Below are 13,962 nucleotides of genomic sequence, written 5' to 3' on the forward strand. Positions count from 1 at the left end.
TTAGCCATCTATCCATCCATCTACTCTGCCAAGTATTTGAGTGATTTATAGCCAAGCATGGTAGTACATACCTGTAATCCAGCACTCAGTAAATGGAGGCAGGAGGATAAGGAATTCAAAGCCAACTTTGGGTACTTAGTGAGCTTGAACCTATTAAGTCTACAGGAGACCCTGCCTCTAAAGAACAAAAACAAAAAAGGTGGTTTATACATAAAAGCTTTTTAAGTAGTTGAAAGTTTAATACAGATTCTTTACAGTTGTGTGTCAAAGAGATCTATGGAATTTTCAAAACTGTTTTTTTATTGTTGTGCTTTGGCAGAGCTCCAATTTCAAGATAATATGCTGTCCTTTCTAAATAGGAATTATTGTGTATGTAAAGCTCAGTGGCTTCCAATTAATCCTGAGACAGAAGCATTCAGAATAGCTGTTTAGGTGCTTTTTGTATATTTATAGTAAATCTAAATCTTTGACAGATGTTTCTGCCTTAATTTTCTAGCTTTGTTTTTCTGCTGTTGCTGTGGCTAGGTGTAAGATTATGTGTAGGTTTGTGTTTGCCATCAATAGCAGTCATTCTGAGAGTTCTAGAGGCTCTAGCATCTGTCTTTACTGTTCTTTGTCCCTTTCTGGTCTTCTTTTAAGGGGAAGACACATCTGTCATTGCTCTTTCTTAGGCTGCAGGGAGAAGGGAGAAAATAAGATTCCAGAGAGAGCTGGAGCTGGACAGGAGGAGCAACATGGAAGGGATTTAACTAGGATCTAAGTCAGGGTGCCTTACCAGGAAGAAGCAGGGAAGACTGCTCCCAGCTTCTGCCTCTTCTTGTCCTATGATACCTTCCTTCCCCTACTAAGCTCTACCAGAAGGTAGCCAACTAGAAGCCTGAAGGACACAGTATGCAGCGATGTGCTCCTAGGGCTGGGTAGAGGAGTGGGGAATGCATTGAGAGTCAGGCTAATGGAGAATAGCCAGCATACTTACTCAGATCTATTTGTGGATGACTGCATATCGTCATTGAGTTTTTGAAACATTCCTGAGATAATTTAGTTACCAAACTATAAGTTGGCAGGCAACTCTAGTGGTTAAAATCCTGATACCTGGGGCTGGAGAGATAGATGGCTTAGCAGCTAATATCACTGACTGCTCTTGAAGAGGACCCAGGTTCAATTCCCAGTACCCACATGGTGGCTAACAGCCATCCATAACTCCGGTTCCAGGGAATACAACACCCTATTCTGGGCATTGCACAGCACAGGTACACCTACCTACATGCAGGCAATATACTCATACACATAAAATAAAAATAATAAATCAATTTAAAAAAACAAAACAAAACAAAAAACAGTACCCTTAGGACACATGGATTGTCTAGATATTGATCTTGGGTAGATAGTAGTGCTGAAGTGTGTTAACCTTAGAACAGGTGTGGCTCAGAGCAAGGCCAGTGACCCCAAACAGGACCGTTATTTCATCAGAAAGTTAACCATAACAAGCCCTAGCTACAGTCTATCTTAGGGAAAACATCTAGAATCTGACTCCTAGCAACTCATGATGTCTTTACACAGGTTGCCAATCCCAAAGAGAAAGAACTCACAATATAAAACTTATTTTTTAGCAAAATAGTGAGATATCCACTTAGTCATCCATATATCACCCACACCGATGTTCCACTCAGTAACCTAACCACTTTCCTTTCAACCTCTATAAAAAGGGCTTGCCCTTCGGTCCAGCACTTGATCCTCTCTCTGTCCAGGAGATTGCCTACAGTACCTTTTACAGTGTATCTCAAACTTCTCTCTACCTCTTCTCTCCCTCTCTCTCCCTCCCTCATTCCCTCCCTTCATCCTTCCCTCCTTTTTTCCCTCTCTCTCTTCTCTCTCTGTGTCTGTCTCTCTTTCTCTCCACAGTCCTCCCCCTGTCCCCGTATGTCTCTATCTGTTCTTGTCTCTGGTAAATTCTTTTACCATCCATGTTACTAGCCTTCCAGACACCATTGTGCATGGCACTGTCCTTTATTGATTTGGAGATAAGTTCTTTATACATCATTCAACAGAAAACAACTTAACTTTCCTTTGTAATTCCTTTCTAAATCTGGGAAAATGAGAAGGCATAGTTGGTTGTCATCCTTACAAAATAACAACAAAGGACCTTTGTTCCAATTACTGTGTAATTGAAACAAAATTCTTCCAGATCAGTCCATCTTTACTAATAGCAATTCTTAAAACATTTTCTGGATACACAGTAAAAATTTTAGTGAGTTATGTAAATCATTTGAAACCTATCCTAAGCCATAATCTCATCCTTTGGCTACTTACAATAGAACAAGATGACTTTTCTAGTACATTATTCCAGCTTTCAGACAGAAGATAAGGTTTTTTCCTGGGTCCTAAAGAAGGCCTTGGTCATTTGGAATAATGAAGTGTAAAATGAAAAAAAGACTAAATTGTGTCTTTCACCAAGCAATTAACACTTAAGACCCTGTGTTCCAGTATAGGATTCCTGTTTAGTATACACAGAAATATCTGAACATTTAGTGACACATTTCTCTTTAATGTATAAGGAGCTATCTCAAGAGCCCCAAGTAATTGCCACTTCTCTAAAATATAAACACAGATCATGTTTTCCAACAGACCTATTGGTCAGTTCATATTTCTTTTTAGAGTGACTTTTTTAAACATTTCTAGAATTCTCATTCTTTGACTCTACAAGCTAAAGACAAGACATTGACATATGTGTGTGAGTATATTGTGTGGATCTGAGTCAGCCTACAGGTTTTACAAACAAAAATGAAGTTTAAAGTACACAGTAACTTGCAAGTCTAACTGTTGTCTTCTGACATTCAAGTTGTCAAGAGTCTGCCTATAACTTAGCTTGCTTCTTCTCACCAGATATTTCTGTAACAAATACTCACAGAAATACTAATATAGACAAAGCTTGTTTTACCTGATTATCAGTTAGTGACTCTGTTGGCAGCAAGATAGACAAGCATTTAAGGAGGCCAAAATAACTTCATCAGGACTAGTGCTTTGTTGATGAGTGACTTAGACTGAGAAGTTTGGTTCTTATCGATAGGTTACTTGTTATTGATAGCCATGTATCTAAGTTAATGATTTTAGTCATTCAGATTTTTAACCTCTTTAAAAATATTCTTTTATAATTTCATACATAAAGTTTTCTTTGTTCAGTTTCCCTCATTAGCCTCTTATCCCATTCTCCTTCCAACAAATCCCTTTTTTCCAAGTCCCTATCCTACCTTAATGTTGTGTGTATGTGTGTGTGTGTGTGTGTGTATGTGTACGAGAGAGAGAGAGAGAGAGAGAGAGAGAGGAGAGATATTAATTAGGATTGTCTTTTGAGCATGGTTACAGAGTTGTTTGCTTGAGTGGGAGCAATGTGCCAGTGTCTGTACCACTGAGAGATATGATTCCCCATTCCCCTTTCAGCCTTTACCTGTCTATATAGCAACTCTGGGATGGGTGGAGTCCTATGTTGTTGATGGGCCCAGTCTTGTATAAGTAAGCACTGCTGCAGTGAGATGATGTGTGTGACAACCATGTCATATCCAGAAAACAGTATTTTAGAGCATCCCTTCCTATCCCTCCTCTCTTACATTCTTCTCCCCCTTTCTTCCACAATGTTCCCTGAACCCCTCAGGTGTTTTAAGTATGTTCTTTTGTTCTTTACCATTTGAGAACTAGTTTACCTCTTTTGTTTTTAACACAGAAACCAATCCAGCAAAGGTGCCGCTTTACAGACTCACCACAGATCAAACAGCAAGGACATTCAAAACCTAAGTGTGGGTCTGCCCCGTGCTGAGGAAGGCCTTCCTGCAAATGAAAGCTTCCTTAATGGAAACCTTGCTGGAGCTACTCTTAGTCCAATGCATACCAAAACCTACCAAGCAAGCACCCAGCCTGGGTCTGCCAGCAAAGATCTTACCAACAACAACATACCACACCTTCTTAGCCCGAAAGAAGCCAAGTCCAAAACAGAGTTTGACTTTAATATTGACCCAAAGCCTTCAGAAGGACCAGGCACAAAGTACCTCAAGTCCAGCAGCAGATCCCAGCAGAACCGGCACTCATTCATGGAAAGCTCTCAGAGCAAAGCTGGGACACTGCAGCCTAGTGAGAAACAGAGCCGGCACAGCTATATCGACACTATTCCGCAGTCCTCCAGGAGCCCCTCCTACAGGACCAAGGCCAAAAGCCACGGGGCTTTGAGTGACTCCAAGTCTGTGAGCAACCTTTCTGAAGCCAGGGCCCAAATCACAGAGACTAATACCAGTAGGTACTTCCCATCCAGTTGCTTGGACTTGAACTCTCCCGCCAGCCCAACCCCCACCAGGCACAGTGACACGAGAACTTTGCTCAGCCCTTCAGGGAGAAATAACCGAAATGAGGGCACTCTGGACTCTCGCCGAACGGTGACCAGGCACTCAAAAACGATGGAAGAGTTGAAGCTGCCTGAGCACATGGACGGCAGCCATTCTCACTCGCTGTCGGCACCTCATGAATCCTTTTCTTATGGGCTAGGCTACACCAGCCCCTTCTCCTCTCAGCAGCGTCCTCATAGGCATTCCATGTATGTGACCCGGGACAAAGTGAGAGCCAAAGGCCTTGACGGAAACTTGAGTATAGGGCAAGGGATGGCGGCCAGAGCCAACAGCCTGCAACTCTTATCACCCCAGGTACTGCTTGGCACTTTGACCTGATCTTGGGAAGGTGGCACAAGGGACGTTTATGGGGTTACTGTGGAATTTTCCCAACTGTGAGCAGCTTTGCTTTCATTGGAAGAGTGAATGGGAGGAAACAATCTTTATTTTTTTTAAATAGTAATTTAAATATTTAAGTGAACTTTTGAGTATTCAGGACAGCTCATTTGGTGTTTAGTAATATATTTCTTGAATGTTCCTATCTGACATACTGTGGTGTCAGATTATTTTTATGGAATTTAACAATATGGGTTATCTTTTAGTTATTTCAAAATTTAGTGTGAATTCTTGGGTATTTTCTCTCATCTTTTTAAACTACTTTTGTTTCAATTAAACTTGATTGCTAATGCCTACTATCTTAACTGAATTAAAATTTTACATTTACCTAAAGCTAGATAAATTTAACTTTAGTCCAGGATAAATGTTAACTTTTTAGTCTTTTGAAGTTTTTTTTGTTTTTTTTTTATTAAATAATTTATTGAGAATTTTGTACATGCATATAAGGTGTTTTGATCAAATCCATGCCCAATCCCTCCTCTCCAACTCCTCCCATATCTCCCCATCACTTTTTTTCTGATAACTTCATGTACTCTTTCTTTATTTTTTTTATGGGGCTTTTTGCTACTCTAACATTCCCCTCTCTGAAGAGGTAACCCTAAAATATTTTAAGGATTAGATAAGAGCTCCCAAATACTTTTGACATTTTTTAAGATTTAAAAAAAATATATATGTATGTATATTTAACGTGGGTGGGTAAATGCATGTGATTGCAGGTGACTGCAGAGCCCAGAGGCATCAGATTCACTGGAGCTGGAGTTATAGGAGGTTGTGAGCTACCTATCATGGATGCTAGGAACTGAACTCTGGTCTGCTGTAAGAGCAGTATATGCTCTTAACTGCAGAGGGTCTTACTAGCTCTAGGTTGGTTTTAAATCTCAAGACAATTTTTTTGGAATAAAGCTTTCTCAGTCCTGCTGACCAGACTCTGGGAAATGAGACTAACCTGTGTAAAAGCAGTAACATTCTTACAAAACAGTCACTTGAAAATTGTATTTTCGGGGGCTGGAGAGATGGCTCAGCGGTTAAGAACACTGGTTGTTCTTTCAGAAGACCCAGGTTCAAATCCCAGCATCCACATGGCAGCTAACAACTGTCTGTAACTCCAGTTCCAGGGGATCCGATGGCCTTTTCTGTCCTCCCATATTTTCATATATAAGTATAGCACAGAACCAAGGACAAACAGATTTTGGTCACTGCCATGGCTCCTGTGATGGTGAGGCTGTTAGACAGGGGGTGCCCTTTCTTTTGGGTAGGTTCTTGCCCTTGAGAATCTTAGCTTCCCTCGAGGAAGACTCATTTATGCACAGTAGCTTTGAAATCATTAAGGCCTACATTCATAGGGTACTGGCCATGTTGAGAATTTGGAGAAATCACTGTGAACAGGAACAGTATGAAAAGACTTCATGGCAGCTAAGTACTTGTATACACAAGTGAATGGTTGAAGACTAAAGCTATTTTCAGGCATGTCCAGAATTAGGCACCATGAAAGGCCCTGATTGGAATGATGAAAACCAGAGGGTCTCTGACTTCCTGGGGTCTTGTAACTGGCAGAAGACACTCAGCAACAAATGGATCACTCTGATAGTATGAGGATTCATTCCAGTGGCCATGCTTAAGTGTCTAAAGGAAGGTAGAAGCAGTATGTCAGTCCAGGCTGGGCCCTGTGGTAGGTTCCCAGTTGAGGTGGCATCATAGCAGGGAATTCTGGGAAGGTTGAGATTTCACTTGGAGAAGAAGGTGATAGCAGCAAGAAAAAGGCTTGAAAGGATGGGAAATTTAGCAAGAAGACATGGTATGCGGCCAGGATCACAACTGGCTCTGCAGTGCTGGAGTGAAAGGGGAAGAGTGGAGTAAGTCTCATGGGAGCTGAAGAGATTGTTCAGGATTGAGTGCCACTGAGAAAGCACGGTGGATCCCAAGGACTGTGTAGAAGTCATAGAACAACTTGCCAATTACAGAATTAAATACAGGATGAAGGAAGCCTTCAGGGTTTCTTTCTTAGGAGTTCCTTTTCTGAGCAGGAGAGAGTTTTTAAACCTCCTTTTATTCTTTTTCTTTTTTTTATTTTTTGGTCTTTTTGAGACAGGGTCTCCCTGTAGCCCCAGCTGGCCTGGAACTCACTATGTAGACCCAGGCTGGCCTTGAACTCACAGGGATCCACCTGCCTCTGCTCCCGAGTGCTGGTATTAAAGGCATGCACCACCACACCCAGTCCTGAGTTGTGAAACCTCTTAATCCAACTTTTTTTCATGTCACAGATGAAGCATGCTGATGCTCACAGAAGGTCGGTGAGCCTCCTGTTTCCCCAGTTAGTATCTCAAGGTAGAGCTGGGAGCCTGAGTCAGTCTCCCCGGTGTAAGATGTCAGGATGGCTTAGTGTCCACTTGAGAGGAGGGCAGGAGGTGAGCACTTACAGAGGCCTTAATTGGAGTCATAGAAATGGTCAGAAGTGACCCAGGACTCACTGTGAGATAAGAGAACTTGGAGAGGCTAGAAATATCTCTAAGACCTGGCTGCTGCTCATGGAAAGGAGTTGGAGGTCAAAACCAAGTAAAGAATGTTGGCTTTAAGCAGTGTCAAGCAGAGAAGAAAAACAAAAGGCAGTTTCACTTGGAAAAAGGCCAAATGACTGGCTCTCTGAGAATCCAGAATCATTTTGTGAGCATAGTGATCATACACTCATTATAAACAATTGTTGTAGGCTTAGCGTAGATCCAGCTGTTACTTAAGTCCAATTCAGGAGGTGGAATGCCAAGCCTTAAGAAAGGTCACAATTAAAGGCACCAAGGTGGCCAGAGACTTAAAAGTAGCAAGAGATGTGAGTGAAACATGAGACTCATTCTCATGCAAAGTATTGTGGCCACCTGTAAAAGCATGAGGACTCACTGGATTTAGTTTAGATGTAAGTACATTTCTTTTTTTTGTTTTTTGTTTTTTGTTTTTTTTTATAGAAGAAAGTTTATTTTGGCTTATAGTTCTAGGGGGAGAGTTAACACTTGTGGAGGAGGCATGGCAGGAGGTGGCTGGAGCAGGAAGCTGAGAGCTCACATCTCAACTGCACACAGGAAGCAGAGAGAGAAAGCAGGAATCTGGATGAAGCTATAAACCCCCAAAACCCACCTGCATGGTGTACCTCCTCCAGCAAGACTCCACCTCCTAAAGGTTCCATAGCCTCCCCAAACAGTGCCAACTGGGGACCAAGTTTTAAAATACCTGAGCCTATGGGGGACATTTCTCACTCAAACCATTACAGGCATTGATTATAGAAATATTGTTTAAAGTTTAATTTAAAAATATTGCTAAAATAATGTTTACAGGCCAGTGAGATGGCTCAGTGGATAAAGATACTTGCTGCCAAGTCTGACAACCTAAGTTCAATCCCTAGGACCCACAGGGTAGGAGAGAACAGGCTTCTGCAAGTTGTCCTCTGACACATGCACTGTGGCACGTGTACATCCATTGACCTAACTTCTCCCCAATAAATAAATGTTTTAAAATATATAATATTCAGAAATTTGACTTGGAAAGATGTGTATGATATATGTTACTCAGAGACACAGTTGAGCTATGAATAACTTAAATATAAATCGTATTTGCTTAAATGAACCCTGGAAAATTACACATCCACCAAGGCTAGGTCCAACAGTTAGTCCAGTCTTCTGTGTAGGTTAAACTGATTTATTGTAAGTACATTTCTTAAATGACCTTTCTAGAGTTCTTTGTCTACACGTATAGGTGGTAAAGCACAAATTAGGAAGAAGAAAGGCCTACCACATGAATTTCTTCCTAGAATTCTTCAAATATGTTGGGGAAGAAGGGGAAAAACATCAAATCCTATTTCAGACTTTAGAAGATTTTGGATATATCACCTAGGCTTGCGATACTACTTTCTGTATACAGTATATAGATGCTAAATGCAGCTAACTCCTTACAGTATCTAGAGTAATCTTTCTACTCTAGAGCAGATAATGTAATGTATTTTCCACTCAGGCACTGTTCGGACCCAGTGCTATGCTGTGGTTTTGACTCACCCCCTTGAGGGAGCTAGGTAGGGGGAGCATATCCACCAATAGGCACTGTCCATCGTGATCATGCCTAAGAAATATGTGGGGCAGAGGAGCTGCGCTCCTGGAGATTAACAAGAGAACACGAAGCACCATAGACCATAGAGTTAGGAAACCTTAAGACAAAAATCATTAAGAGGAATTATCCTCTCCTGTGTTGCATTCATGAAACATTTGTTTGCATCTGCATCTGCAGTGTAAGTCTCCCTAAAAATTGATTTTGCTTCTCTGTCTTTCTTTTTGGAGAACTCAGCCTAAAAATCTGTGAGAGCACTTTGGACTGACTGATGATTCTCTAACTACAGTGATGCTTAGAACTGTGACTTTCTAGATAGAGGGATGATTTTTTAAAATAATTAATTCCACATTTTCAGACTAATTTATTCCTTATTTGCCTTAACTTTAATGATCTTACTTTGCATCTGTTCAAATTTGATGGACTTATTTTACATTCATCAGATACTTTACTCTTTTATGGAACACGTTATTTTAGCCAGCTAACAGTTTTTAAGTGTAACTGGTTAAGGTATTGCTTATATTAAATAAAAGACCATGATGATTTTTCATCCCTAAGGATGGGATGCTTTTCTAAATCATTTTGAATTTGATTTCCAGCCTGGAGAACAGCTCCCTCCAGAGATGACTGTGGCAAGACCTTCTGTTAAAGACTCCTCCCGGGAAGGCACCTCTTCATTCCACACTCGTCAGAAGTCTGAGGTCTGAGTTCTTTACAGTTGCTACATCATATTATAGAATAATCTGTAAGGATTATTCACTTAGCATCATTACAACCTAGCTGTTACAAACTTTATTCATACCCAATTTTCCATAAATAAGTTGAACTTGCTAATAAAGTAAGTAGTTTCTATCATAGCATAATCCTGAATTTTCTTTTTAAAAGATCATTGAGCAAATTAGAGATCGATTAGGCACTGGTTGGACTTGGTTGTAGACAGCACTATCATTGATCTATGGTTTAACTTTTAGCTTGTTTCCTGCCTCAGGGTGGAGTGTATCATGACCCACACTCTGATGATGGTACAGCCCCCAAAGAAAATCGACATCTGTACAATGATCCTGTCCCAAGGAGAGTTGGTAGCTTTTATAGAGGTAAGCCACTCCTGATATTTACCAGAGCCCTCTCTTCTCCTCTCTTCTGAGTACAACTCCAGCCCATGCCCACCACTACATTTTCACTGTCCTGACTGACTACATCCCTGGCTGGCCTGGAACACGAAATGTAGACCAGACTAGTCTTGAACTCGTAGAGATCCACCTGCCTCTGCTTCCTGAGTGCTAGGATTAAAGGGGTTCGCCACCACACCTGGCTTATACGTGCATAACTTTAAAAATGTATTTTTATATTGAACAGATGACTAAAACAGATGATTTTTGAGGTTCTGTGAATTTAGGAGACATTAATATAGAAAGGCAACCCATTTAAGTTATAACTATGTAATCATAGAATGCCAAACATTTGAGAATCCCAGCATCCTGGTGGAGAAATGGACGGCAAGCCCACAGGGCAGAAGGCTCAGCTACACAAATCCTTCAAGAGTCCTCTCAGCCTTGGGTTTTGAGCCCACTTCTTGCTGTTTCTGCTTGTTTTACAGAGACAGCTGGAAAGGTTCAGGAATTAGCCGTATTAAAATTATGAATCTCAGCTAGATAAATGCATACTAGGGTTGTTTGGGACTAAATGTATATTGAATGATTTAGGGCTACTCTAGTCCCTCCTAGCTCTATCTTTGGAAAAGGAGGCATTAAATATACTTTTTAATGACCCCCCCCTAAATTCCATGTTTACTTTAGAATCTCAGGGCTAAACTTTTAATTCAGATTAAAATTAATTAATTTTTGCTTGTACATGAGCAAAATTCCTTTTTCAACACGTTTCTCTTCTAAAATGTATTTTAAACTTTATTATTTCTAAACACGTTTGGAGAAAATACCTTTTGTTGTATTTTGTTTGTTTTTCCTTTGAGGGAGAGGTACAGTCTAGTCATGTAGACCAAGTTGGCCTTGAGCTTGATTTGATCCTCCTGCCTCTGTCTCTCAAGTGCTGGCATTACAAACATGGCTTTAATGCACAGTGAAGGAAATACTTTAATATAAAATGGTAATAAAGTTTTAAATAAATGAATTAGTCTTTGACTTCTGGAAACACTATTTTGATTGCAAATGGATTGAATTGGTTAATATGAGAGAAACACCTCCTTTGTCTCTCTCGTAATCCACTTCAGGATTTGACAGGTAGAACATTCTCATTTTTAAAAGTTCAGAAATAGAAGGAAAAGTTTCAACTAAATGAAACTAAATGAAACACCTGGAAACATCTGTCATTTCAATGATACTGGTAAGTCCTAGTGGAAGGAAGATAAGCATAGTTTCATTGAAATGATGGATGACTAGAGGGATAGCTCAGCACCTAAGTGCACTTTCTGCTTTTCTAGAGGACCTGGGTTCAGTTCCCAACAGCCGCATAGCAGCTAACAGTCATCAGTAACTCCAGTTCCAGGGGATCTGATGCCCTCTTCTGGCCCCTGCAGGCACTGCACACACATGGTGCACTTACATACATAGAGGCAAAGCACTTATACACATAAAATATAAATATATCTAAAAAAAGAAAAAGAAATGATGTTTCTAGATGCACCAAGACAGATATTTCCAGAATATTTTCATTCTTACTTTTCCAGAGGCAAGTGAAATTGTCACTTTTTGTCATTGTTTTGAGTCAGTGTCTCATACTGTAACTTAATCATTCTGACATAGAACTCACTATGTAACCTAAGCTGGCTTCAAATGCATGTCAGTCCTCCTGCCTCAGCCTCCTGAGTGCTGGAATTACAGCTACCTCTGTGCTTGTTGTCACTTATCTTGATTATAATGTGTATATTACTTTTATGATGAATTTTATAGTATTTATTTATGGTCAAGCTTAGAAATTGATAAAAAAAAGTGGCTATCCCTCCCCTGGAAGTAAAATTTACTCAGTAGATTATAGTTTCTATTTCTTTTCATTCTTGAAATGAAAATTATAGAAAATTATTATTTTGTACAAATAGCTAAATTTCCTTATTTAGTTTAGAGATCTGCATAACACTGCCTTCCAAGTGTCAAGACTTAAACTGTACTTTGTATATTCCAGTATGCATGTTATTTGTTGTTGGTTGCATATTGGTTTTTTGTTGTTGCTGGTTTACGTTTTTTTGTTGTTGTTATTTCTGGTTTGGGTTGTTGTTTGCCTTTTGAGTTTTAAAGACAGGATCTCATGGTAGCACACACCTTTAATCCCCAAAAGACAAAAAGACAAAAAAAAAAAAGATAGGATCTCCCCGTAGCATCAGTTGGCCTGGAACTCACTTTGTAGACCAAGCTGGTCTTGATCTCACAGAACCACCTGCCTCTGCCTCTGGAGTGCTGGGATTAAAAGCATGCCAGTATGCATATTGTTAAGAAAGAATTCAGACTAAGAATAGATTTTGCATAGTTTGTTCTATGATAACGAAAATCTCAACTTTAAAGAATGCCAAAACTATGATAGTTATACCTTAAATGCCCCACTTTAAAATGTTCCCAAATGTTCTGCTGTGCATCAGCTGACAGCTCAGGTTTTTTATTTGAAATCTTTATTGCCTGGTATTAACTGACATTTGCAGGTTAATATGTAAGTAGCTGAGGAGGGAAACTTCCCTGGAATGCCTGCACCCTCAGAAAACACAGATATTATGTGAAAGACAGGTGAGGGCTTTTAGTTATATGTGTTTGTGTCCAAGAAAATCCAACAGGACAACGTTAGAACTGCTTTAACTAGAGGAGTACTTCAGTAATTTCCTTCTCCATTCAGTGCCATCTCCACGACCAGACAATTCTTTCCATGAAAATAATGTGTCAACCCGAGTTTCTTCTCTGCCATCTGAAAGCAGTTCTGGAACCAATCACTCAAAAAGACAACCAGGATTTGATCCATGGTGAGTAGTTTGGTTTTGCTCTTCCTTTTATTAATTGTGGATCTGGAAATTGAAAGACATTCTGGATAAGCTTTTTTAAATTTATTTTCCCTCACTGGACCTTTCTTTCACAAGAGGTTGTCAGATAAGGAAAACGTGTCTTTTCTTATAATTTTTTTTCAAGTTCAGCATTTATAATAAATAGCACATAAAATAAAAACTCTCCTGGATCAATAAGTACTGGATAAGTGTTTCACTGCATTCATTACTTCTTTTATTAGTGTTAAACTTGGCACTAATTCTTTTTTTTCCATGTGTATGAGTGTTTTGCCTGCATGTACATAAGTGCACCCATGTGGTGCACTGCCCATGGAAGTCAAAAGAGGCCATTGAATTCCCTTGGAACTGGAGTTATGGATGGTTGTTAGCTGACATGTGGGTGCTAGGACTCAAACCTGGGTCCTCTGCAAGAGCAGCCAGTTCTCTTAACTGCTGCACCATCATGCACCATCATCTCTCCAGCCCTTTTGGCACTGATTCTTTGTGTGGCCCTTTATGTGCATCTTCTCACTTCTCACAAGTGCCCTTTGAGTTAGGGGCTATTCCCATTCCATAAACAGTGAAGCTTGAAAGTAAGAGAATTTACCTAGTGCTGAATAGCTATAACATGAAACAGGGACATGAGAATAGCACTTCCCTCATAGAGTTTGTCTGATGGCTAAGTGATGTAACCACTATGAAGGGCTCATTATGTTAGTGACTATGGTTATTATCCCTAATGTCATTTATCCTCTCCGTGATTTGTCAGCTCTTTTGCTTATAACTTTGCTCATAAACTTTCGTGCTTCTACTTTTTTGAGACTGGTTTTGCTCCCTTTTATAGAGAAAGCATCTACTCTGCATTAACCTAAATTCATATGTATAGCTTTTTCTAGTTCTCAGTGTTGACCATCTTCAAGTGTGGTTTAGATAAGCCCTGAGAATAGTATCTAAAGTATAAGAATATAAAAGCACAGAAGCAGCTGGGTTTTTCTTGGTCATTGCATAATGAAGTGGTGATAATTTAAAATAGTATCAGTTATAGATTAGCATACTCCTGTGAAAATTAGGTTAGTTAGATAAAATTAAATGAAAATATGGACTGGCTTGTTATGGTAGTATAGGCCTGTAATTCCA

At 39.9% G+C, this 13,962-nt stretch overlaps 1 protein-coding gene across 2 annotated transcripts in view; it reads left to right on the top strand.

Moving 5' to 3' along the window:
* Cdkl5 (cyclin dependent kinase like 5) overlaps positions 1-13,962 on the top strand; it is a 232,111-nt gene that overhangs the window by 195,638 nt on the left and 22,511 nt on the right. For both annotated transcript variants that reach the window (XM_008835686.3, XM_029564783.1), the window contains 4 exons: positions 3,719-4,685; positions 9,449-9,550; positions 9,838-9,943; positions 12,684-12,807. In XM_008835686.3, the coding sequence (XP_008833908.1) occupies positions 3,719-4,685; positions 9,449-9,550; positions 9,838-9,943; positions 12,684-12,807 (1,299 nt within the window). The remainder of the gene's footprint in view (positions 1-3,718; positions 4,686-9,448; positions 9,551-9,837; positions 9,944-12,683; positions 12,808-13,962) is intronic.

Source organism: Nannospalax galili, unplaced genomic scaffold (assembly GCF_000622305.1).
Source record: "Nannospalax galili isolate Female #2095 unplaced genomic scaffold, S.galili_v1.0 scaffold217, whole genome shotgun sequence".
NCBI classification, from domain to species: domain Eukaryota; kingdom Metazoa; phylum Chordata; class Mammalia; order Rodentia; family Spalacidae; genus Nannospalax; species Nannospalax galili.